The sequence below is a fragment of the Mustela nivalis genome (genome assembly GCF_964662115.1).
Source record: "Mustela nivalis genome assembly, chromosome: 12".
Taxonomy (NCBI): domain Eukaryota; kingdom Metazoa; phylum Chordata; class Mammalia; order Carnivora; family Mustelidae; genus Mustela; species Mustela nivalis.
In genome coordinates, this window is record NC_139031.1 from 87063055 (window position 1) to 87086995 (window position 23941).

The following is a 23941-nucleotide window of genomic DNA, read 5'->3' on the forward strand; positions in this document are numbered from 1 at the left end:
AAATGACAGGAATCTAGGTATAGCAAATTTAAAAACATTTATGAACTGTAACTTAATCACTTGTACCTCTTTGAGTATAAAAGTGATTTATTGGAATGCCTGGGTGGCTCAGTTGGTTGAGTGGCTGCCTTAGGCTCGGGTGGTGATCCCCGTGTCCTGCAATCGAGTCCCACATCGGGCTCCTTGCTCGGCGGGGAGCCTGCTTCTCCCTTTGCCTCTGCCACCACTCTGCCTGTGCTCATTCTCTCTGACAAATAAATAAATAAAATCTTTTTTTTTTAAAAAAGTGATTTACCGTGCAATTATATGATTATAATTGAAATTTTTACTAGATGAAACCACACTTAAATTTTTTTAAATAGAAGTTTGCCTTCTGATTCAGATGCAAAAAATAGAAATTGCAAATAAGAATAAACATAGGGCGCCTGGGTGGCTCAGTGGGTTAAGCCGCTGCCTTCGGCTCAGGACATGATCTCAGGGTCCTGGGATCGAGTCCTGCATCGGGCTCTCTGCTCAGCAGGGAGTCTGCTTCCTCCTCTCTCTCTCTCTGCTTGCCTCTGCCTACTTGTGATCTCTCTCTGTCAAATAAATAAAATCTTTAAAAAAAAAAGAATAAACATAAAATAGACTAGTACATCATTTGATTTGCTTAAAGTAGTTCAATTAATGCCATTTAGCCTTCCTGCATAAAACGGTATTTCAAAGTGCCAGACGTACATAGTCTTCTATATAAAATTATTCAAATTAAATTTTCTGGTTTGTCAATACCAAACAAAGTAACATGGAAAATTTTAAACGTAACATGAAAAAACATGGTATTCTAAGAAAAAAAAACTTGTAGTTTTCCACATTTTGAGCGTTTATTAATTTGAGCAGATAGTTAAGTATATAATAGTGAGTTAAGTATATAATTTGAAACTGAGTGTTTGACACGAGCAAGCATAATTTGTACCAAATATAAAAACGTGATGATTTCACTGTACTAAAAACTGTCAGTGACTTATGGAGATAGGATTCTGTAGTATCTTATTTGATACTGTGAAAGAAGCTAAAAAGATTCCTGAGCCCAAAAGCATGACAAAAAAAAAAAAAAAAAATCTTGGCATTTAAAAAATGCCAAAAAAAATCTGGGCAATTGCAATTGTTAGAATGATGGGAATTCATCTAATGAAAGTAATTTTTCTCTATGCAAACTGTCTTTGTCAGATTTGAAGTAAATCTGTATTCATGAAGAGTGACTGCATGCAAACCACAGTATGTCAAGAAAGAAAAAAGATCCAATAGAAATGCTTCATTCTGGGCAGCTGGTGAAAGTCTGTGCCCCAATGGTTCGATATTCAAAGTAAGTATTAGTAAATGGTTAATGAGCTAAAATGTGATTTTCTTTTTATGCTCTGACCATCATTTGGGATCATCAGACACCTAGCTTTGGGGTCATGATCTAGGCTTGTGTGCTGGTGTTCTTTTCCTGTTACATGTGTGGCCTTGAGTAAACAATAACCCCTTCAAACTTCACTTTTTATATCAATAAAAAAAGATTGTGCTTGTAACCCCCACCTATAAAGATACAGAGGATATTAAATAAAAGATACCAAGTAAATGTAAAAATTCATACACAGGTTTTCGTGAATATAAGTCTTCATATGTCTGGGACTATAATTGCTAGGTCATGTGGTAACCATGTGTTTAGTTTTTTTAAGAAAACAGAGGTTAAAGCCTCTGCCTTTGGCCCAGGTTATGATCCCAGGGTCCTGGGATCGAGCCCCACATCAGCCTCTCTGCTCAGCAGGGAGACTGCTTCCTTTCCTCTCTCTCTCTGCCTGCCTCTCTGCCTGCTTGTGATCTCTGTCTGTCAAATAAATAAATAAAATTTTTTAAATATAAATAAATAAATTCCTTGGGATTATTTATTTAGACAATCTGCTCTTCTACACAGAGGGACAGTTTCATTTTTTCCTTTCCATCATATGCTTTTTATTTCCTTTTCATACACTTGACTAGAAGTTCCAGCACTGTGTTAAATAAGAATGATGAGAACAAGCATCTTTGCTTTGTTAATGATCTAGGAGGAATATGTTTAGTTTTTCACCTTTAAGGATGTTAGCTGTAGGAGTTTTTTTTTTTTTTTTTCTTAAAGATTTATTTATTTATTTGACACAGAGATCACAAGTAGGCAGAGAGGCAGGCAAAGAGAGAGAGGAGGAAGCAGGCTCCCCGCTGAGCAAAGAGCCCAATATGGGGCTAGATCCCAGGACCCTGGGATCATGATCTGAGCCGAAAGCAGAGGCCTTAATCCACTGAGCCACCCAGGTGCCCCGCTGTAGGAGTTTTTTGTGGATGCTCTTTATCAAGAGGAGAAAGTTCCTTCCTATTCCTGTTATTCCCTCTTTTCTTGAGAGGGTTTTGGTTTTTTTTTATCATGAGTATTATTTTGTCAAATGCTTTTTCTACATTGATAGAATTATGTGATTTTTCTTTTAGCCTTTTAATAGAGTGGATTATATTGGTTGAATCTGAATATCGAACCTTTTGCTTTAACTTTTTTTTTCCTGCCATCACTATAGCAGAAGAATGAGAAAGCACTACCTCATTACTATGAGGTGAAAGTAGAAGTCCTGATTTCCTATTTGGTCTCCTTTGATGCTCTGGGGGTAGGAGGCTCCCCATTACTGCTGAGCTGGGGGTAAAGCCATGGAGGGAATGACCTGGTACCTTTTGGACTCTATAGAAGTCCTGGCCTTTCACTAAGCATCCTCTGATACTACTTAACAGTGGGAAGGGAGAAAGTACTTAAGTTACTGACCAGCAAGTATTAAAGTCCAAGCTCGCTACCAGGCCTTCTCTGACACCACTGTGAAGAGGTGTTAGATAACTTTGTTTCAGCCGTGGAAAGGTAGAAGTGTAAACGCTGCACTAAACCTTTGCTTCTGGAGGTGGGGCCACAGTTTTGTCTCTGGTGTTTGGCTGGAGTGAGCCACTATTTAAAATTGTTCTTTCTTGCTAGTCTTCCCCTTTCCTAGTCTTTGGTCAGAGAGGGCTGACTTTTGTTGGGACTCTTTTTGTCTGCACTCTCCATATTTCCGGATTGCCAGCTTCTTGAGGTCCAAATCTGGCATATTTGAAGCAAAAAGGAAACCCAGGAAACTCACTAATATGGTTCCTCAGGTCCCAAGGTCACTAGCCTTTCTGCTCTCTTCTCCACCCTTCAGAGTTTTCTTACGTTTGTTTTATATATAATATACTGAGCAGTGTTAAAGAAAACCAAGTTCAACTAAGTAAATGTGAAGATCTCAATGACTTTATTAAGCAATTCATGAATCATACAGCATCTCACTTAGCAAGTAGAGAGATATACCACGGAGTTGTACAAAGTGGAAGGTTTTTAGAGGAAGGAGGGTGGAACAAGTTATTAGCAAAAGAAAAGAAAGGATTGATTCAGGCCAGGATATCTTGTGGTGGGGATTGGAATGACAGGGATTTTTTTATCCTGCAGATTGCTTTACTACTACTGTTCAAGAAATTTCAGATTGACTTTTAAAAGGTCACGTTCCTGGGATACGTTGAAACTGTAATTAGGTCTTGGTTTGTGGTCATGGAGGGGCAAATGATTCCAGTTTGGGCTTGTTTTTCTTTTTCTTTTTTAACAGCCAGAATAGGGAAAAGTACATCTACTCTAGCCTCTCAAAGGTAGACCTTTCCTCCAATAAATATTTAATAATTAAATTAAACTTGGAAGTACATATGATTGTGGTGTTTTTTTAAATGCCTAATGAAAGTTTTATATGTTCTCAGGTTGGCTTTTAGAACATTAGTAAGAAAATACAGTTGTGATCTATGCTATACACCAATGATAGTTGCTGCTGATTTTGTCAGATCTATAAAAGCCCGAGACAGTGAATTTACTACAAACCAAGGTATGTGAAACCCAGAATTTGCTGACTTTGGAAAACTAAAAAAAAAAAAAAAAAAAAAAAACTCTTGTCTAATTAGAAACAACACAATTCAGAGATTTTCTTTTTAAAGCTTTTAGTTTTTTTATGTTTTTAATAAGTTTTTTGTGTTTTTATTCAGTGCCTTGTAAATTATGGATGATATATCTAAGCATGAGATCAGCCTTCCTTAAGGCTCCATCCTCTTACCTGAGCTATTAGGTTCCTATCTCACTGCCTCCAGTCTTACCCCATTCCAAACCATCCCACAAATAGCCCAAAGGAGCCTTTGTAAAATGGAAATTTGATCACATCTCTTCTGTGCTTAAAATCCTTCTTGGACTGCTCATGGCCTGAAGCAGTGGTTCTCAAAGGGTGAACCCCAAGACCAGCAGCACTAGCATCATCTGAAAGCTTGTTCAAAATCGAAATTCTCAGCTCTGCCCCAGGCCCACTGAATCAGAAACTCTAGGTATGTGATCTGGCAATCGGTTTTAAAAAGCCCTCAGGTGATTCTAAACTTGCTAAAGATTGAGAACCAGTGGCCTAAAGAGTAAAATTCCAGCACCTGCCAGGGTACTTGGCTGGCTCAGTCAGTAAAGCATGTGATACTTGACCTCAGCGTGGTGGGTTCTGAGCCCCAGGGTTAGGTGAAGAGATTACTTTAAAAAAAAACCCTAATACCTGTGAATAATCTATAATGTTCCTCATGATCTAGCCTCTGAATAGATCATTTGCAGCTTTGTCTTCCATTAGTTTCTCTGAATAGATCATTTGCAGCTTTGTCTTCCATTAGTTTTTTTCCAGAGACAACTTTATTCTTTTTTTTTCTTCTTTAAGATTTATTTATTTATTTTGAGAGAGAGGAAGAAAGTACATGCACACATGCTAATGGTGGAGGGGGCAGATTCTCTTTCAAGCAGATTCCCCACAGAGTACAGAGCCTGCATGGGGTTGCATGCCATGATGCATGAAATGACTTGAGTGGAAGCCGAGAGTCAGAGGCCTAGCCAATTGAGCTACCCAGGCGCCTTCCACCAACTTGTTTTTTATTATTATTATTCTTTAACAATACTAACTTACTTAAGTCCCTGAAAATGCCCCATCCTCTCATACATCTCTATGAATATCCTTTCCTCAGCTGTACCTGACCCCAGATCCAGATCTCTCTGGCAAACAACACCGCAAGCTTCTTAATCCAGCTCTCAGGGTTTGTGGCCAGGGAGTTTGCCTGATCACCCTCTGCTATTGTCCTTTCTCACGGGCTTTTTGTTGAACTTAATCCTACTGTATTATGATACCTTCTTTGTGTGCCTGTCTCCCATTCTCTAGACTATCAACTCCTTGAAGTCTGGAATTATCTCTTATTGATTTGTTTCCTTAGCTTTTAGCCCTGTGTTAAAAATATAGTAGACCAATAAATGGTTATTAAATTGAAACTCTGTAACTCTTTAAGTTATAAAGGAAAAACATCCTAAATCCTCAGGGAAAAGCAAATTCTCCTCTCCTGTGTTAGTCCTATAAATCAGTGGATTACCAGAGAAATTCTGAATCAAAAAATTAAGTAAAAAGGAAAAAAGGAATTCTGAATCTATGGAACTGGGATAATGCTCAGAAATCTGCTTTGGCAAACACTCAGTGAATCCCATATAGGTAGTCCTCAAAATGACACGAAGAATTAAAATACATCTATCCAGAGTTTATAACACTCACCGAAAGAAAGATGGGAAAAATATGTCCTTAAAACTTAGGAAGTACCTGACACATTTGCTTGATTAAAATGTAAACTTTTTTATGTAAGAAAGGAGTACACATACTCAAAGACAAACCAAAACCTGGATAAAGTATAATATTTACAATAGAGGGGCACCTGGATGGCTCAGTTGGTCAAACTTCTGACTTGGGTTCAGGTCATGATCTCAAGGACCTGGGATCAGTCCCTACATCAAGCTCCATGCCCAGTGGGGAGTCTGCTTGTCCCTCTCTCCCTCCCCCTGATTGTCTCTCTCTCTCTCAAATAAAATCTTTAAAATATTCATGTATTTAAGATAGCAGAGCTAATTTCTTTGTTTTATAAATAAAATTTTTAAAAATACCAAGAAAATAAAGAATAATTAAGAATTACATCTAGTGGGGTGCCTGGGTGGCTCAGTCATTAAGCATCTGCCTTCAGCTCAGGTCATGGTCCCAGGGTCCTGGGATTGAGCCCCATATCCGGCTTCCTGCTTCTTGGGAAGCCTGCTTCTCTCTCCCCCATTCACCTTGCTTGTGCTCTCTCTCTCGCTGTGTCTCTCTCGGTCAAATAAATAATAAAATCTTCAAAAAAAAATTACATGTAGAAAAATAGGCAGAGTATGGAGAGAGAACCCACAAATAAAAATACAGATTGTTGGATAGACAACATAGAATAAGTTGTGAGAGAATGAGAACTGCCATCCATATTGTTGTGTATCTATATTGGTAAACTCTTCTGAAAGAAAACTTTTTGATGTCTGTCAATGCCTATCTGGTAGTCACTCACATTCCTGGGCATTTACCCTGTGAATATACTCAAGAGTAGCACGTGTGTAACAGTATTCTCATCTCAGCACCGTTTCAAAAGCCACAAATGAAAAACAGTCCAGAAGTACACCGTATGGTATATCCATACAGAAATACACTATTAAAAATAGGTCTGAGTACAGCTCCCAGATACATCAAGGGGAAAAGAAAGCAGTAGGCGTGGAAATGTATATAGAATGTTCACATTTGTTTAAATTTTACAGGCATACATAAATTGTTGCAGAACACAATAAATTAATTCTCATCTTTGGAAATGGGATCTGTTTGTCATGAGTGTTACAATGTTCACTTATCAAATTTTATACTGTTTGAATTTGTACTAAATGTAAATTATTTTTAAAATATTTAAAATTAGTTTAATGGTACGTTGTTTGAATAGATACTTCTTAGGCTGGAAGTAGTTACCATTATCCCATACAAACATGAAGAATTTGGTGTATCACACGTGTATGTTTCTGTGAATTTTAATGTTGAGCTATTTGTTTTATCAGGTGATTGCCCATTGATTGTTCAGTTTGCTGCTAATGATGCAAGACTTTTATCTGATGCTGCTCGTATTGTCTGTCCTTATGCGAATGGAGTAGACATTAACTGTGGTTGCCCTCAGAGGTAAAACTTAAAGAAGTTGGAAGAATTTTCAAAAAATTAGAAAAAAACTATGTGAACATGGTAAACTATTTCTCCAGTTTTCCAAGAATAAAAAAATAAAACGGAGTTAAAGCACTTGGGACCCAAATAAGAAGCAAGAAAAAAATAAGGAAAGATTATTTAGGAACAGATATGCAAACATGTTTTCTGATTGCTAAAACAAAGCATGGATAAGTGTTTCATCTTACCTCACCGCTAGAATTTTTTTATGTGTGGATCTGCCTTGAACTTGATCCATAGGTTGTTAGGGAAGACTAGAACATTTATAGCAGTCCCTAAAGTGAATTTTTTTTTTTCCTAAAGTGAATTTTTACTGCTATGTCAGACAAGAAACTGTGATTCTATGATTCGAGAAATTGCCCCTTGTTTTCTCCTAATTAATTTTCTCTTCATTATTTTTTTAACAGATATTATTCTCTATAAGAATACCTTCTTATAATTGCCTTTTCTTTCCATACCACAGTTATTTGGTTGAGTCTAAGTAACTGGGTACTGATAGGATGCTTAGTTTGACGTTAATATCCCTACCTTCCTAACACCATGTTAGGTTATATGTCGATAATACAAAATGTGTCCAAAGAATAAAATCAAGGTTTTAAGTACATCATAATCCAAACCAGATTAGACATATTTGTATACTCATTAGGAGAGTTAAGTAAGCTGTTCAGTGGTGTTGGAATGCTGTAAGCCAAAAATATCTTTCTACTATTAAGATTAATAGAACATCTAGTTATGTACAATAAACATCAAATTTGGAATTTTAAAAATCTGAAGTAATTGAAATTAATTACAAATACCTAAGTCTGTTTTGGTTGAATGAATTTTAATTTAATTTTCTCACTTGCCAATGAAAACCATTTTTCCTAAGTACTTTTTGATCTGGGAACATGTTTTCCTTATCTCCTATTGATCCACTTTAAAATGTTGGATCTGTGAATTATAAAAATCTGATTCCGTTCCAGTCACTCAGATTAAGAAATAGATGTACTTAATGATGCTTTTAAAATTGTATCTCCTTGTCCATATATTTATAATTTATTTGTTGTGTCTGCTTTATAAAGGTGGGCAATGGCAGAAGGTTATGGAGCTTGCTTAATAAACAAGCCAGAGCTTGTTCGAGATATGGTGAAACAAGTAAGAAATCAAGTGGAAAATCCCAGATTTTCAGTATCTATTAAAATAAGGTAAAGACAATATTTTAATCTACTGACAAGATAGTCTATTACTTAGGAAATAAAAAAGTGCCTTTTGTCTAAGAGTGTGGATGTATCCATCCTTAATAAATTGGTAGCTAGTGTTTGGATATGTTGAAATAAGACATTTAGTAAATTGTTATGTACCATAATTTTTATTCATAAAAATAACAGAACTTCATTATTTTTTTAACAGATATTAAAAAATCCCTTTATTATTAAAAACTTCCCCTGAAAAGAAACCCTGTTTTTTTCCATGTACTGCTTAAATGATAATGCTGAGAGGGGCACTGGGTGGCTCACTTTTAAGCATCCAACTCTTAATCTCAGCTCAGGTCTTGATCTCAGGAATTGTGAGTTCAAGTCTTGCATCGGGCTCCACACTGAGCCTGGAGTCTACTTTAAAAAAAAAAAAATAATGATGATGATGATGCTGAGAAACATTCCTGGTGCCAAGAGTAGAAAATAGAAATAATGTTTGCACTAAAAGTCCACAATGAAAAGAGAATAAACCAGGAACAGGTTTTTGGGTGACAGGCTAAAAATATATTTCATGATAATGTATTATATTCTCCCACTCGCAGATTGGGGCATACACAAAAGATATTAGGATACTGTCTTTCCATTCCTCCATTCCATCCAAGTATTCTTGGACGACTTTTTCAGTTATCAAAACCAAAAGGGTGAAGCACTAGGTACGGTAAAATTTGTCATCCTATTGTTCCAATAGTGAAATAGCTAAATTTGAAGTCTTAGATGGAAACTGATCTCTGAACAAAACCTTTCTGATAGTAGCATGTGGTGATAATATAGCAAAGCTAACTGAATAATGTATCAGATGAAATATTATTTTATTTAACTTATTAATTCTAGCATTAAGATTTGTATGCTGTAAGTAGACTGATGTAATTTTGAAATTGCAGGATCCATGATGACCTTACAAGAACTGTAGATCTTTGTCGAAAGGCTGAGGCAACAGGAGTTTCTTGGATTACAGTCCATGGAAGAACTGTTGAAGAAAGACATCAGCCCGTCCACTATGAGGCTATTAAAATAATTAAGGAAAATATGTCTATACCTGTAATTGCTAATGGAGACATCAGAAACTTAAAAGAAGCAGAAAATGTATGGCATATTACTGGGACAGATGGTAAGAAATAAGTACTTGAGTTTTTTTTTTACTTTTAATTAACAACAAAAAAAAATGTGGGCGTAGGAGAGTAAGGTTAATGTGATTTTTCGTTATTGGTCTTCAAAGTGGAGCCACGTTGTACTGATTTAAGCTAAACAATTTATTAAAATTATATTAACTCTTATACTCAGAGGCAGAAGATTATTTTAATTGGGGCAAATTAAGTTACTTTTCTGCCACCATCATATCCAATGAGTGGCCAGTTAGAAGGCTATTAGTAAAATAGGTAGCCTTTTCATAAAATAGAAATTAGTGAACACAGAGTGGTCATAAAGCCAAAGGAACTACCTACTGCTAAACAGTTTTGTTACTCCCTTAAATTATTGGCACACCAAGGCCTGTGATAAGTGTTGCTAAACGGGAGAATGCAAATAAACTTAAGCAAACCCAATTCATGACAATCTGGATTAACCCTAAAAAAATCCTTAGAGACTAATTGTTTAATGTAAAAGTCTTAAAAAATTTTTTTAAATTCTTATAAGTACATTGAAACATTGTTGGGTTTATAAACAAATCAAATTGGTTTGTAATTTAGACTAATACATGATTATTATGAAACCTTGTAATAATACTTTATTTTTCAGTATTCTCAGTTTGTTTCATTAAGTTTGACCTCATACCCATGAGTTCTTAATATGTGGACAAATGTAATATGCTTTAATTTATAGGTGTGATGGTTGCAAGAGGACTCTTAGCAAACCCGGCCATGTTTGCTGGATATGAGGAAACCCCACTGAAGTGCATCTGGGACTGGGTTGACATTGCTCTTGAACTTGGAACTCCATATATGTGTTTCCATCAACATTTAATGTACATGATGGAAAAGATAACTTCAAGGCAGGAAAAAAGAGTATTTAACGCTTTGTCAAGCACATCAGCAGTCTTAGATTACCTTACAGACCATTATGGGATTTGACTGGACTTCTAAATTTCCTTAGTATTTACTTCACTTTATATCTACAGTGAAACCACCCAAGGTCACATTTTGGTTTCTACTTTAAGTCAGTGTCTCTCACACATTAGCTTAAGAACACAACTCTGAGAACATTTTAAAAAGTTCGTCCTAGACCCCATCCTCAGAGATTCTGATTCAGTAGATCTCTAGGTGGAAACAAAATTTAGTTTTAAAGAAGACCCCAGGTAGGGGGCCTGGGTGGCTCAGATGGTTTGGGCATCTGCCTTCAGCTCCTGTCATGATTCCAGGGTCCTGGGATGGAGTCTTGTGTTGGACTCTCTTCTCAGTAGGGAGCCTGCTTCTCTCTCTGACTCTCTTTCTGTCTCTCATGAATAAATAAATAAGGTCTTAAAAAAAAAAAGAAGAAGAAGAAGATGACGATGATGACATCAGGTAGATCATACATCCTGGTCATCCTTCCAAACATTGACAAGTAATTGCTCTGAATCCTATTATGGATTGAAAGAAAAAAAAGACCCTCATTTTTTTTTTCCTGAAAGGAATTGTGTTTTTAACATTTTTAAATAAAACTTATTTTAATGCTAAAAGTGTAAGTCCTATAGTATTTATAAGTTAACATGAAGCATGTTTGAATGAAAATAAGTGCAAAGTGCCAAATGAATGCCAATTCTATTTAAAATGAAAAGGAACAAGAAATCCTGTATAGAATTACTTTCAGGGCTTAGATTAAAAATTTAAATTGGGAAATCAAACTGGTACTTCCTAATTCATGAGTGAAACCTCGATGTATTTATTTTAAATGATTTTTTTAAAAAGATTTTATTTATTTGACAGAGATCACAAGTTGGGGGGGGGGGGCAGGGAGCAGGCTCCCTGCTGAACAGAGAACCTGATGTGGCAGTACCCTGAGATCATGACCTGAGCTGAAGGCAGAGGCTTAACCCACTGAGCCACACAGTTGCCCCAATTTTAAATTGTACGTAACCAAGTTTAATCATGTGTGATGTTTTCAATAATTTTAAAACTAAGATCCGTGAAACTCTTTAAATGACATTAACTTTGTTACATTTCAAGTCTTCTAGATCCTAGAAGATTGATAACTTGGTAAATACACCTGTACCTAAAATAAAATTAGTTTTAGTCCCCCAAGTTTTATGTATAAAATTTTGGTAGCTAACCTAGAGATGATTATATATTTGAACTATTTCTTAGAGAAATTTAATTTTTAATTTAAAAACCTAATTTTCATACTGTTTTTAGTGATTTATTTATATTTTTAGGCCTTCCAGCAGTGGATAATAATTTTAATTTTTTAAAATAATTTTAATTTCCATGGTCTGGGAGTGTTACTAAGAGAATTTTGTTAATGATGAGTGTGCCATTGCAAGAATTTAGTATCTCAGTTATGAAAAATCCATAGTTAAGATACTGGTCTATACTACCAACATGAGAACTGTATAAGGAGACAGCTATCTGTTTGGCAATATTAAATGAATCCATTTTGAAATAAACATCGTGTCGCTCTATCTTTTTAGGCACATTCTGTACTTTCCTTTTTCAATTAACATATTTTTAAAGATAACTGGATTTTTCATTTGATATAAGTAGTATATGTGCAAATAGGGAGCTATAGTTAAAATTTGTAATTTTTATGTGTGCAAATTATATTAGTGGTGTGTGCACGGCAGCATAGTAGACGATGCCCGGCCTTTCAAAGGAACCGGTGTAAAAGAGCATGGAGTCCTAAATGCGTTTGACTTAAAAGCAAAAAACAAAAACAAAACCCACCTTCCTTATAGTTAATTTAGATTTAGTCGTTTTTCTCTTTTCTGTGTGATCAAGTATATTTGTGATAAGAAAAAGCACTCACTTAAATGGATTTTTATCTTCTATAATTATCTATTTACTTCATTTAATATTCCCACATTGTCCAGGAGGGTCATACTGTCATTTGCATTTCTGGTATCTTGTCAATATTTAAAAAGTGTATTCACGCGACTCGAAAACCTGGAAAATAGTAACTGAGGGAATGCACCCACACACATGGTTTTCCCTTTCAGTCCCCAAACATCTCTCCAGTGCCTTGTCTCTTCCCAGCCTGCAGACAGAGCAGGAAAAAAATGTTTTGAAGCTGCCTATTTTTCCACGTTCTCAAAAGAAAACGCTGCACAACCAGCAGTCCTGCCTCTTCCATTTAACTCCAGCGGCTGTTTCTAGGGACGGAAGACGGAACAGGAAAGCACAGGAAAAGAGCCCCTTTCTAACAGGTCCGCGGACTCCGCGTCCCGCCCCGGCGCCATTGCCCCTCCGTGGACCCCACGAAGCTCTTTCAGAAAACGTCGGTTAACCGCGCCCCTCCCGCCAAACCACACTTCATTAGAAATTTAAAGTCGGCTCTCTTGAAGTTGACTGGGGAACCCCAAGCATTCGACCGAAAAGTCTGAGTCACCCTCTAACTCCACCATCAATTAGAAAACAATTATTGCTAATCGTCCTCCTCACGCCGCCAGCGACCTCGGCGGGCTCGCGCCCCGCGGTTCCGGTTTGGGAGCTGGCGGGGGCGAGAAGGGGGGGGTGGGGCGCTCTCCTCCAACCACCCCCCCCCACACGCACACCGCTCCCCTCCCCGCCCCCCTCGCCCCGCCGCGGCGTCTGACGTCCCGCGCGTCGGTTTGCGCGGAGCAGCGCGGGGAGCCAGGCCGGCCGCAGGCGGGGTAAGGCCGGACGGGTGCCCCGGAGCGGCGGGCCCCGGGCGGGGAGGAGCGCCAGGCCGCGCGGGGCGGCGGGGTCGCGCCTCTCCCTCCGCGGTGGAAGCTCGGGAGCTGGCCCAGCCCGCGGCACGTTCGCGGAGTGGGAGGGCCCCTGGATGCGGGCGTTAGCGGAAGGTAGCTTTAGGCTCCTTCGCAGCGGTGGGGCGGGGTGCGGCAAGCACGTCCTCGGTGCCGCGCAGGCCTCCTCGGCGGTTCCGCCGGGCTCGCTCGGGAGGTGGAGACGCGGGCCTCCCGGCCCACCGTTGACCCCCACCCCGGCCCTCCCGCCGGGAGTTCAGGCCGGGTGCCTAGGGTGAGAGGAAGGTCCCAACCCCGTCAGTCCCCAGGACGAAAACATTGCGCCCCAGGGCCCTTAACCAAGAGGGTCTTTGAAAGGTGGCAAAGTAAACTTAAGTGTTTCTCTATTTAGGTGTGAAGAGAGAAAATGACACTCCAGTGGGCGGCAGTTGCAACCTTTCTTTATGCTGAAATAGGACTTATTTTAATCTTCTGCCTGCCTTTTATTCCTCCTCAGAGGTAGGAAACCTCCAAATCTTTACAATAAGTATACGTTTCAATAAGCACAGGAAGCATGATTAGCTCCTTATACTGTTTAGTGTGATACGGAAAAAGTTTTCTTAAGATTAAAAAGTTTTGAATGCTGATTATCTAAAAAGTGCTGTTTAAACTCACCAACTTTAGGAACTGTCTAATAATATTAAAGAAATCACTTTATATAAAACATTTTATTGTGTGTACAAACCAATTAGCCGTTTTCGTCACTTCTAAAAGGAAAAGGACCGCCCTTTTGGTTCTGTTGATTACAGATATGATAAAGCGTTGGTTGTACTTAAAATACATGTCGTCATCAAACTTAACCTTGTTTATTGCCCTGAATTAGAACAGTGAACTAAAAAAAGGGAAATGGATAAATGAGGTAAGCAGCACGCATGGTACAAAAATGTTTCATTGAGGGAGTGGAACAATGTAGGAGAAGTTAAACCAGTAAATGATTCTTACTGTTCTTATGTAACCCAAAGATAGTTTCGTTTATGTTTACGGGTAATTTTACTACTTTTTTTCCATACACAGAATTAATATGTACCAAAAATGCTGAATATGGAAAGTACCACAACCATACATTAGCGTTAATTCCTTAGTAAAGGTCTTTAAGTACAGTACTGAGTATTTAAATTGAAGCCTTGGTTCACTTTGCCCCTATAATAATACTCAGATGGCTTGGTTTGAGGGCTGTGGGGGTGGTGGCAGTTAGTGTAGTGGACACACAATGTAGCATTAGTTTCAGATGTACAACCTAGTGATTCAACTTCTCTGTGGTTATGCCATACTCACCACAAGTGTACCTGCCATCTGGGGAGTTAGTTTTAGATCCAGAAAGTTGATAATATGAATGGTGAAATGCACTTTTAATAAAAATGTTGCAACACCTTTGTTCATGCTCATGACATAAAAGAAAATCTTTCATAAATGAGATCATAGAGATAAATTCAATGAGATTGCATGACCGGAAAAGATTTATGAAAGTTTTTACTTTGGCTCAGGGGCCATGTGGTCTTTACACTTCTTAACTTGCTTCTTACCTACCTGCATTGCTACTCACTTCTGTTCTTGTCTATCAACTATGCCATCACTTCTTTCTTCCTTACTAAAGAAAAAAAATTGAATCGTGGTAAGAAGGAGCATTAGACATCATTTTTTTCAAACCCACTCATTCAATCGTCTGAGTAGTCTAAGGTCATCTTGCTGATCCATGGCAGACTCCAGCCTTGTGCTTTTTTCTGCGCCGCTGCTTATCCTGTTGGTTTGTTTCAAATCTCTGTAATGCCCTGTTAGCGTTTTGGTAGTAGTTCCAACAAGAGAGTCCTATATTCGAGAAAAGGAAAGATGTTATTTATAAACATCTGATTTATAAATAAGGCCTAAGAATTTGCAAACATACACACACACACACACACGTGTGTGTGTGTGTGTGTATAGTCAATATTTTCTGCATGAAAATGGTCCATAGATTATGGATCTTTTTCTTCCTGCCAAATATAATTTTTTTCCTATACAAGTAGCTCTTTGATAGATATGTATGTAAATACACAAATTATATATAGGCTCATGTACAAATATACATAAGAAAATGTGTGTGTGTATATGTATCTATATAAATAATGTATATGTTTATGTATATACAGAAATGAAAACAATTCACTTATAATTTGTCCTTATTGTATGTAAGGAAATTATACTCCAAGTATACTACTCATATATATATTTTTAATCTTTTATATACGTATTACCATATTGTCAAAGAAAAGACTTCAATGGTTATTTAATTTGACTATTACTCACATAACCCATTGGTTAAAGACACATAGTTACAAGTCTGGCTGCCTGGGTTTATGTCTCAACTTTGCATATTACTGTATGACGGTGGGCAAATTATTTACCATCTCTGGCTGGTTTCCTCATCTATAAAATACAGTTAATATTAGTACCAACCTCATATAGTGGTTGTGGTGATTAAATGAGCTAAAATTTGTAAAAGTGCTTAGAACCATAGTATTGTAATGACTGAATACATAACAGCTATTATCATTTCCTCCTTGAATTGAGTATAACTAGAAACTGCTAGTTCTTTTCTGTAGGAAGTCTTTTTTGTGTTTCCTTTTATACTGGCCCTTAAAATGTGAATTTGCATTGGGACATAGATGAAGGCATTGCCAGTTATGTTCTCTTACTAGAAATATAAAAATTTTTATAATGAAAAATTTGAATAGCATCTCTGAACTTGGAAACATAGAGGCATTCTGTATCAGTCTCCCTCTCCTCATCAACTTCAAGTTGTTACTTAGGGCTGTTTTCCAAACTTATTAGTTAATAATTTGTTGTAGCCTTAAAACATTTTAGAGTTGTATTTGAAGTTTTATTAGGTGTTTATTACTTTTATGTCTCCTCAAATCTGTTAATCATTTAAAATGCCCTTGTAGGGGTACCTGGGTAGCTCAGTGGGTTAAAGCCTCTGCTTTTGACTCAGGTCATGATCCTATCCTAGTGTCCTGGGATTGAGCCCCATGTTGGACTCTCTGCCCAGCGGGGAGCCTGCTTCCCTTCCTCTCTCTCTGCCTGCCTCTCTGCCTACTTGTGATCTCTGTGTCAAATAAATAAATAAATCTTTAAAATAAAATAAAATGCCCTTGTAAAAAACAAGTAAGTATGTAAATAAATAAATAATAAAATACATAAAATAAAATGCCCCTGGGGGCGCCTGGGTGGCTCAGTGGGTTAAAGCCTCTGCCTTCGGCTCAGGTCATGATCCCAGGGTCCTGGGATCGAGCCCCGCATCGGGCTCTCTGCTCTGCAGAGAACCTGCTTCCTCCCCTCTCTCTCTGCCTGCCTCTCTGCCTGCTTGTGATCTCTGTCTGTCAAATAAATAAATAAAATCTTAAAAAAAAAAAATAAATAAAATGCCCCTGTACTGGGACACCTGGGTCACTCAGTCAGTTAAGTGTCCGACTCTGGATTTCAGCTAGGTCAGGATCTCAGACTCTTTCAGAGTCTTTAGATTGAACCCCACATTGGGCTCCACACTGGGTTTGGAACCTGCTTTGCCCTCTTCACCTCCTCCTGCTCACACATATGTGTGTTTACACTCTCTCTCTAAACAATAAATAAATAAAATAAAATGCCCTTGTACAAAATTTGTTACCTTTCCAGTTGTGTAGTGGATTTCTTTGTCATTCTTTGTCATTTGTAATCCATTTTACCTCTGTGTCTTTGCTTGTGCTGTTTAAACCTTCTAGACTATTTTTTTCCCCATTTCGTTTCCTCTGTGTTCACATTTTGATCTAGGTAATAATTAGATGAGTATATACATACATAAAAATTTGTAAACCTATTTAAGATTTTTGTAACTCATATATGTAATGTCTCAGTGATTTTTTAATTCCTTTGTTGTAAAAATAGAAAAATCCTTTTACTTGGAGTAGATGTTAGAAATGTATTATGTAAAAATATATAGTGCAGAGTTGGACTCCCTTTCCTGAAATGTTGGTGATTATTACACTAATAGGTCTTTCTGAGTTATTACTGACTTATACTAATAGGTCTATTTCTGAGTTATACTAATAGGTCTTTCTAGGTTATTTCTGAGTTATTACCCAGATTAGCAAAAAGATATAAAGTGATAACTTCTATCAGCGATATAACACGTTACTGTAAGAATTCATGTATCTTTACTTTAAAAGTTATTTTTTGCTGTAGAATGTTTAAACCAAGACAGAAAATAATGTCAGATTATCATTCAGCTTGAAAGAGTTGTTCTTTATTTCATGAGACAACTTATGTCATCTCAGAAAATTGCTATTTCTCTGATATGACATAAAAAATTAAATTTCTGTAATTCTTTTCATTTTCTATGCAGTTACCAAAATGTTAATTGAATATTTGCAAAGCATTTCAAAATCTTTTGATATTTTTAATGCCTAGAGTAATTGTATTGCTTTACAGATGGCAGAAGATTTTTTCATTTACTGTCTGGGGTAAAATTGCAACTTTCTGGAACAAGGCTTTCCTTACTATTATAGTCCTCTTGATTGTTCTGTTTCTAGGTAAGTACTGGATTCCTCTTTTGATTAGGCTTAACTCTAGAGCTTTTTTTAATTAATGAATTCATGGGGTTTTCAATTAGGTTGATGTTGCTATTGATGTAAAGTAGGTTATACAGGACTCATCCTGGGATAACCACCACGTCTACCACCGTTTTATGAGCAAATGTTTCCTATGTTCCATACAACCAGCCTCTGAAATGAATTTCTTTTTATAAAACTGGGAACAACTGGTACGAGGAGGTATGAGTAGGCGATTGTGTCAGGATGTGTGAATGGGTTCATGCCTCATTTCAAAATGTCAGTATTTGTCCCAGGGTACGCTCTTGTTATCAAGTAAATCTCCAGCTTTGTAAGAAATAACATTAAACAACTAAAGGACAATAAGAAAAATGGGTCCCAACTCTGCCACCAGCTAACTAAAATGCCTTTTGGAATGGCATTTCATCTCTCTGATCTTGGTTTATCCATTTGCACGCAAAGAGAGAAAAGGCGATCACTTCTGCAGCTCCTTCTGACTCTAGTATTACAATTTTTTTTTTTTTTTGAGTTGTCTCTACACACAATGTGGGGCTCTGACTCATGATCCTAGTGAAGATTTGCATATTCTACTGACAGAGCTAGCCAGGTGTGCCTGTAGTATTGTGTTCTTTTAACTCTAAAATTATCATAAGAAGTTTGACTGAAAACTACCACATATCCATAAAAAGAAGGAAAGCCGGAGTACAAGGGTTTTTTGGTTACATATCTCAGAAACCAACTGGAGCTCACTTGAGCAAGAAAGGGGAACTAATAATAAAATACAGAGTTGTTTTAGAGCAGCTCAGGGAAGGAAGAAAGCCAAATTCCAGGAAGAGACTTGTCCTAGAAACTGAAGTGTCCTTTTCACGTCCCTGCATTACTCCATGGGTCTTGAATTCATCCTTATCCCATATAGCTAAGGGCACCATATAGCTGAAAAATGTCATCACTCTGGCCATATACAAGGATTAGTAGCCATTTCTGAATATCAATTCCAATTATAAGGAAAATAAATGAGCCAGCTAGTACTAGGTATCCAACCTTTGTTTGGTAAGCTATGGACAGGGGTAGGAGTCACAAAGCAGAACCATGACCTCTAGCTAGAACCTACATCCATGGGCAGAGAGAGTAATTAATTCTCAGACAATAGCAACATCATGGATGATTAATACAGGACCTTTGACCTTGGATGGTAAAGGCAGCCAGATAGGGATCTATGCTTTAAGCCTCAGTGTTTCCATCTCAGAATAGGGTAATCACATCTCCTCCACTGAGGTATTCAAAGGTTTAAATGCAGTAGTGAATGTAAAATACACAATCCAGTGTTCTTGTGCACCAGAATGACAATGGTGTAAATTGTGGAAAACCAGTAGATTACTCAAGTTTCATTTTTATTTTACTTTGAAATTTATTTCATTTTTCATGTTGGTTTTTTCTCTAATAACATAATCATTACAAGGTGATCGTGTTTCTGGAGCCAGTACTAACTGAAAGTGTGTGTGTATGTGTGTTTTAAGGGGTAGGAATAGGCAGAAAGAAGCAGGAAACCCAGGAATATGTTTAGTATCAGCAGAAACGCATCCCAAGAACTTGAAAGATTCCACGAGTGATCCAAAAGAAAAAAGAAAAAAAAGCTGTCCCCATGTGGTTTCTAGAAAATTGACCACATATCATACCCCGTATGCATGGTTGGTTGCCCCTGTATCATTTTTCATTTTTCAGACATAGTTTTCTTGCTTTCAAACAGGTGATTTTATTCCCTAGTTGGGTTTGTATATCCATTTATCTTTATAAACTTCTTTTATATATATATATATATTTTTTTTTATTTATTCATTTGACAGAGAGCACAGGTAGGCAGAGAGGCAGTCAGAGAGAGAGGAAAGAAAGCAGGCTCCCCACTGAGCAGAGAGCCCAACATGGGGCTCAATCCCAGGACCCTGAGATCATGACCTGAGCTGAAGGCAGAGGCTTTAACCCACTGAGCCACCCAGGTGCCCCAATAAACTTCTTTGATGTTATTGGTTAATCTTCAGCATTTCTGCATAATGGATCCAGGAATATTATTTTTATTTAAAAGCCAAAGAAGCTGAATAACAAGTATAAGGATCCTTCATATTTCTATGTAGTTTAGCTTGCCTGTTTAGAATAACTCATAAATACTGTTGTGTTTGGGGTTTCTTTTTTTAGTTGTTTCATAGTGGTTGGTATGCTTTTACTATATTATCATGACAATCTGAGAAATGTAAAAGAGAAAATAGACATTAAGTTCAAGAAAAATTTTTAAAGATAATTTAAAAGACTGGGGTACCTGGGAGGCTCAGTCAGTTAAGCTTTACTTCAACTCAGGTCATGATCTCAGAGTCCTGGGTTCAAGCCCCATGTCTGCCATGGGGCTACAGGCTCAGTGTGAAGTCTGCTTCTCCCTCTGCTCTTCCACCTCCTCATGCACGTGCTTTATCTCTCTCAAATAAGTAAATAAAATCTTTTTTTTAAAAAAGACTATTTGATATATCTCTATGCAAATAAATGTGAATACCTACATGAAATGAATAATTTTATAGAGAAATAGAACTTTATCAGATGAATTCTAGTAGATACAGAAAATTTAAACAGACCAGTTTTCCACAGAATTACAGAAAGTTATTTTAAAAAAAAGAAAGCTACTCCCATCAGAAAAGAATAAAACCAGATAGCTTTGCAAGAAATTCTACCACTTTGAAAAAATGGGCATTACTCATTGCTTAAACTGTTCCAGAATTTATGAAGCTAGATAAAAGCAAACTCTCTAATTGCAAAAAAAAAAATTAAACCAAATATAAGACTGGTAACATACACCACAGAGAAAAAAATGTTCACAGCAGCATTAGTCATAATAGCCAAAAAGGGGAAACAGTCCAAATGTCTTCAAGTGACGAATGGATAAACCAAATGCAGTATATCTGCAAAATGGAATGTTATTCAGCCATAAAAAATAATGGCATACCGCTATGTGGTACAACACAGATGAACTTTGAAAACATGCCAAGTGAAGGAAGCCAGATGCACAAAATACACAAGTTAATGATTGCTTTTGTATTGGATGTCCAGAATAGGCAAATCCATGGAGAAAGAAAGTAGATTGGCAGTTTCTAAGAGATACGGGAGGGGCAGAATGGGAATGGGGTTTTGAGGGGGTTGATGAAAATATTCAAAAATCAGTGGTGGTGTTCATGCAACTTTGTGAATATACTCAAAACCACTGAATTATATGCTTTAAAGAGATAAGCTTTAAGATACATGAGTTCTAACTCAACAAAGCTGCTTTAAAGATAATTAAATAGGGACAGCTCGGTGGCTCAGTCAGTTGGGCATCTGCCTTCAGCTCAGCTCGTGATCTCAGGGTCCTGAGCTTGAGTCTCAGGTTGGGCTCCTTGCTCAGTGGGGAGTTGCTTCTCCCTTTCCCTCTGCCCCTTCCCCCTTTTGTGCTCTCTCTTATGTGCTCGCTCTCTCAAGTAAATAAATAAAATTCTTTAAAAACTAAAATAATAGTTTAACTGGCCTCAGTTTCTAACTGGAATCTCTTTCCTGTAGCAGTAACTCTTTTCTAAGTGTGCTGATGGCAACATGAAAGAAGCAGTCTGACTTGTTTGTCCCCCTGGTTTTTGAGACACATAAGGAGCAGATAAGTTACCTAGGACCTACAAGATCCAATGACTTAAGAATGCACTAAATAGAGATATGAATAAGCTGAAATCTGTTTTCCATTAGAAAGAAATAGATCCCCTATACCTCTGAGACTTAATAGAACTGAATGCATCAGAAGTGCAGCTCTCTGAATGTTTCCAGTAGCGATGCCATCCGTGTGCCCATTGGAGGAGCATATGCCCCCATAGGTCAAATTCCATTTAAACCTATGCCAGTGGAAATCTCAGTGTAACGCAATATTTCTAAAATCTCAGTAAAGTTATATTAGTATTACTAGTATGAATTATTAATAGCATTTTGACAATAATGTTACTTTAATATTATTACCTTAAATAACTTAATATTATTTTAATAATTACCATAACAATTTGATAGTATTGAAGGAATAATACAATAAAATGCTAGTAGAGTCAGGAAAATAGATAACCTCTTAGAATTGATTGGAATGGGAGGTGACCTATATGCTACTGTAGTAGGTTGGATTTTACTCAACCTATTAGGGATTGAAAGAGTGAAAGATAACAGTTTGCAGTGTAGCTAGAGATTACAGATAGTACAGTGATAATAAGTCCTAGATAAAGAGTTTTTTAAAAATCCTCTTCCAGTCAAAATTCCCACTAACATCCATTTACAGAGCATCTCTTTTGAGTATGGTGCCCTCCCAGGGATAGTAGGGGAAAAGACAAAAAGAGGGCCCATACCAAAAGTCTATTATTTAAAAGGCCATTCAATTGTTCTGAAACTGCTTTCCATTTTAATAATAATTTTATATTATTAAAAGCCTAAAGTAATGTTTTCTCTTTTTCTCTAATAGATGCTGTGAGAGAAGTAAGGAAATATTCCTCATCACCTGCCATTGAGAAAGGCTTAACCACCAGACCTGGAGCCTATGAACATGCACAGATGAAACTTTTTAGGTCTCAAAGAAATCTTTACATTTCTGGATTCTCATTATTTTTTTGGCTGTAAGTTTTTAAAAAGCACAATTTTAAAACATGATTTGTGTTTCCCTTCCTCATTTTTCCTACCTATACCATACGTTTTTTTTTTTGTTTTTTTTTTTTTTTTCTGTGCTGTTTAGTATACTAACATCTTCACAAAAGGATGCAGAATGAAATACCCAAATAATAGTCATTATGGCTTAGAGGTTTGCTGGGTCCATAAGGCCTTGCATGATCTGGCCCCTGCTTGTCTCTGGAGCCTTGTCGCTCACTGTTCTCGGACATTCACACCACATTCCACCCACCCTGAGCTTCAACTGTTCACGCATTCATTCTTGCAGCAAATATTTATTGACTCGCTATTGTTTACCTACTTCAGGATCTTCACACCCGCTTTAACCTCTGCCAGAGCATTCCCCTCTTTCCCTGGCTACCTTTCTATCCATCCTTCAGACCCTTTCAAGGAGAATTTGTTTGTGACCCTCACTCCCTCCAAAGCATGCTTCCATGGAATGTATCTGTATATGTATATTTTTCTGAGTATCACTCATTTTTGCAATTAAATACTGTTTTAACTCTTTCTTCTCCAACTAGAACCTAAGCTCCTTGAAGGACTTTGTCTCACTTCCTGCTGTGTCTCCAGTACCCAGCAGGTGCTTAACACTTAGCAATTCCGAACACTTAGCCAAGGAAATACCTGTTGAATGAATATTTGAAGATACTAATTGCTAACAATGGAAGTTACCCATAAACTGATGTGAATGAGCAGTTTTTAGGCTTGGCCAGCCTCATACAATGCTCTTTAAATAGCAAATATTAAAGTGGTAAGGGGGAAAAAAATAAAATGAACAAAATGACCTCTCTTAGTGGCCCTGCCACACTGTCTCAAATTGTTTCTTCTCCTCCTGGCCAGACACCTGTAGGAAAAGGATGGTTAAATTAACAAGTACTGCTGAACCTATCTTCCAAGTGCTAGTCTTATAACAAAGATTCCAAAGGAACGAGATACAGGCTTGTTTTGACAGAAAGACTTAAAAAAAAAAAAAAAAAGGAGAAAAAGGAAGAATGAAAGAAAGAAAAGGAAAGAAAAAGAAGAAAAAAGAAGAATATATGTATACATGTCCTCCCTAAACATTATCTCCCTCCACCTTACCCATTCCTAAAAGGGAATCATTTGACAGTGACTGTTTATCTTAAATCCGAGCTTCTAATGATTAGTTACTTATACAGTATTCCAATGCTTTTGTTCGTTTAGAGTGTTGAGACGTCTGGTTATCCTTATTACTCAGCTGGCGAAAGAACTGTCAAACAAAGGAGTACTTAAAACTCAAGCAGAAAATACTAATGAGGCTGCCAAAAAATTCATGGAAGAGAATGAAAGACTAAAACGGGTATTTAAATTTGCTTTTTAAAAATGTGTGTCAATGTTGTTAGTTTTCCCAAGGTGTATTATTTTTCAGTATCAAAAAGAGTATTTTTATAATTT

At 37.2% G+C, this 23941-nt stretch overlaps 2 protein-coding genes and 1 long non-coding RNA gene across 6 annotated transcripts in view; 2 read left to right on the plus strand and 1 right to left on the minus strand.

Annotated features, from left to right (window-relative positions):
- Positions 1 to 1227: 1227 nt before the first annotated feature.
- Positions 1228 to 11951, plus strand: DUS4L (dihydrouridine synthase 4 like; the record flags this gene model as incomplete). Its single annotated transcript, XM_082691967.1, is given in 7 exon segments — positions 1228 to 1264; positions 1267 to 1342; positions 3793 to 3914; positions 6983 to 7100; positions 8201 to 8323; positions 9256 to 9482; positions 10193 to 11951. Coding segments are annotated over 7 exon segments (951 nt in total). The 3' UTR covers positions 10441 to 11951.
- On the minus strand, positions 8472 to 9377 carry LOC309844766. 2 transcript variants are annotated; one of them, XR_014300892.1, is made up of 2 exons: positions 9274 to 9377; positions 8472 to 8728 (listed from the first exon to the last, which is right to left on the minus strand). It is a non-coding gene; the product is annotated as an uncharacterized lncRNA (long non-coding RNA). The 2 variants fall into 2 exon arrangements; XR_014300893.1 differs by having other exon boundaries at positions 8472 to 8731; positions 9274 to 9361.
- Positions 11952 to 12922: 971 nt separating the features above from the next.
- Positions 12923 to 23941, plus strand: part of BCAP29 (B cell receptor associated protein 29) — a 49239-nt gene continuing 38220 nt past the window's right edge. Inside the window, exons 1-5 of one of the 3 annotated variants that reach the window (XM_082691968.1) lie at positions 12923 to 13154; positions 13621 to 13727; positions 17709 to 17809; positions 22329 to 22479; positions 23711 to 23846. In XM_082691968.1, the coding sequence (XP_082548094.1) occupies positions 13636 to 13727; positions 17709 to 17809; positions 22329 to 22479; positions 23711 to 23846 (480 nt within the window). In that variant the 5' untranslated portion in view covers positions 12923 to 13154; positions 13621 to 13635. Of the gene's footprint in view, positions 13326 to 13346; positions 13504 to 13620; positions 13728 to 17708; positions 17810 to 22328; positions 22480 to 23710; positions 23847 to 23941 lie in introns of those variants that run through there. The other 2 variants (XM_082691969.1, XM_082691970.1) reach the window with 2 other exon arrangements.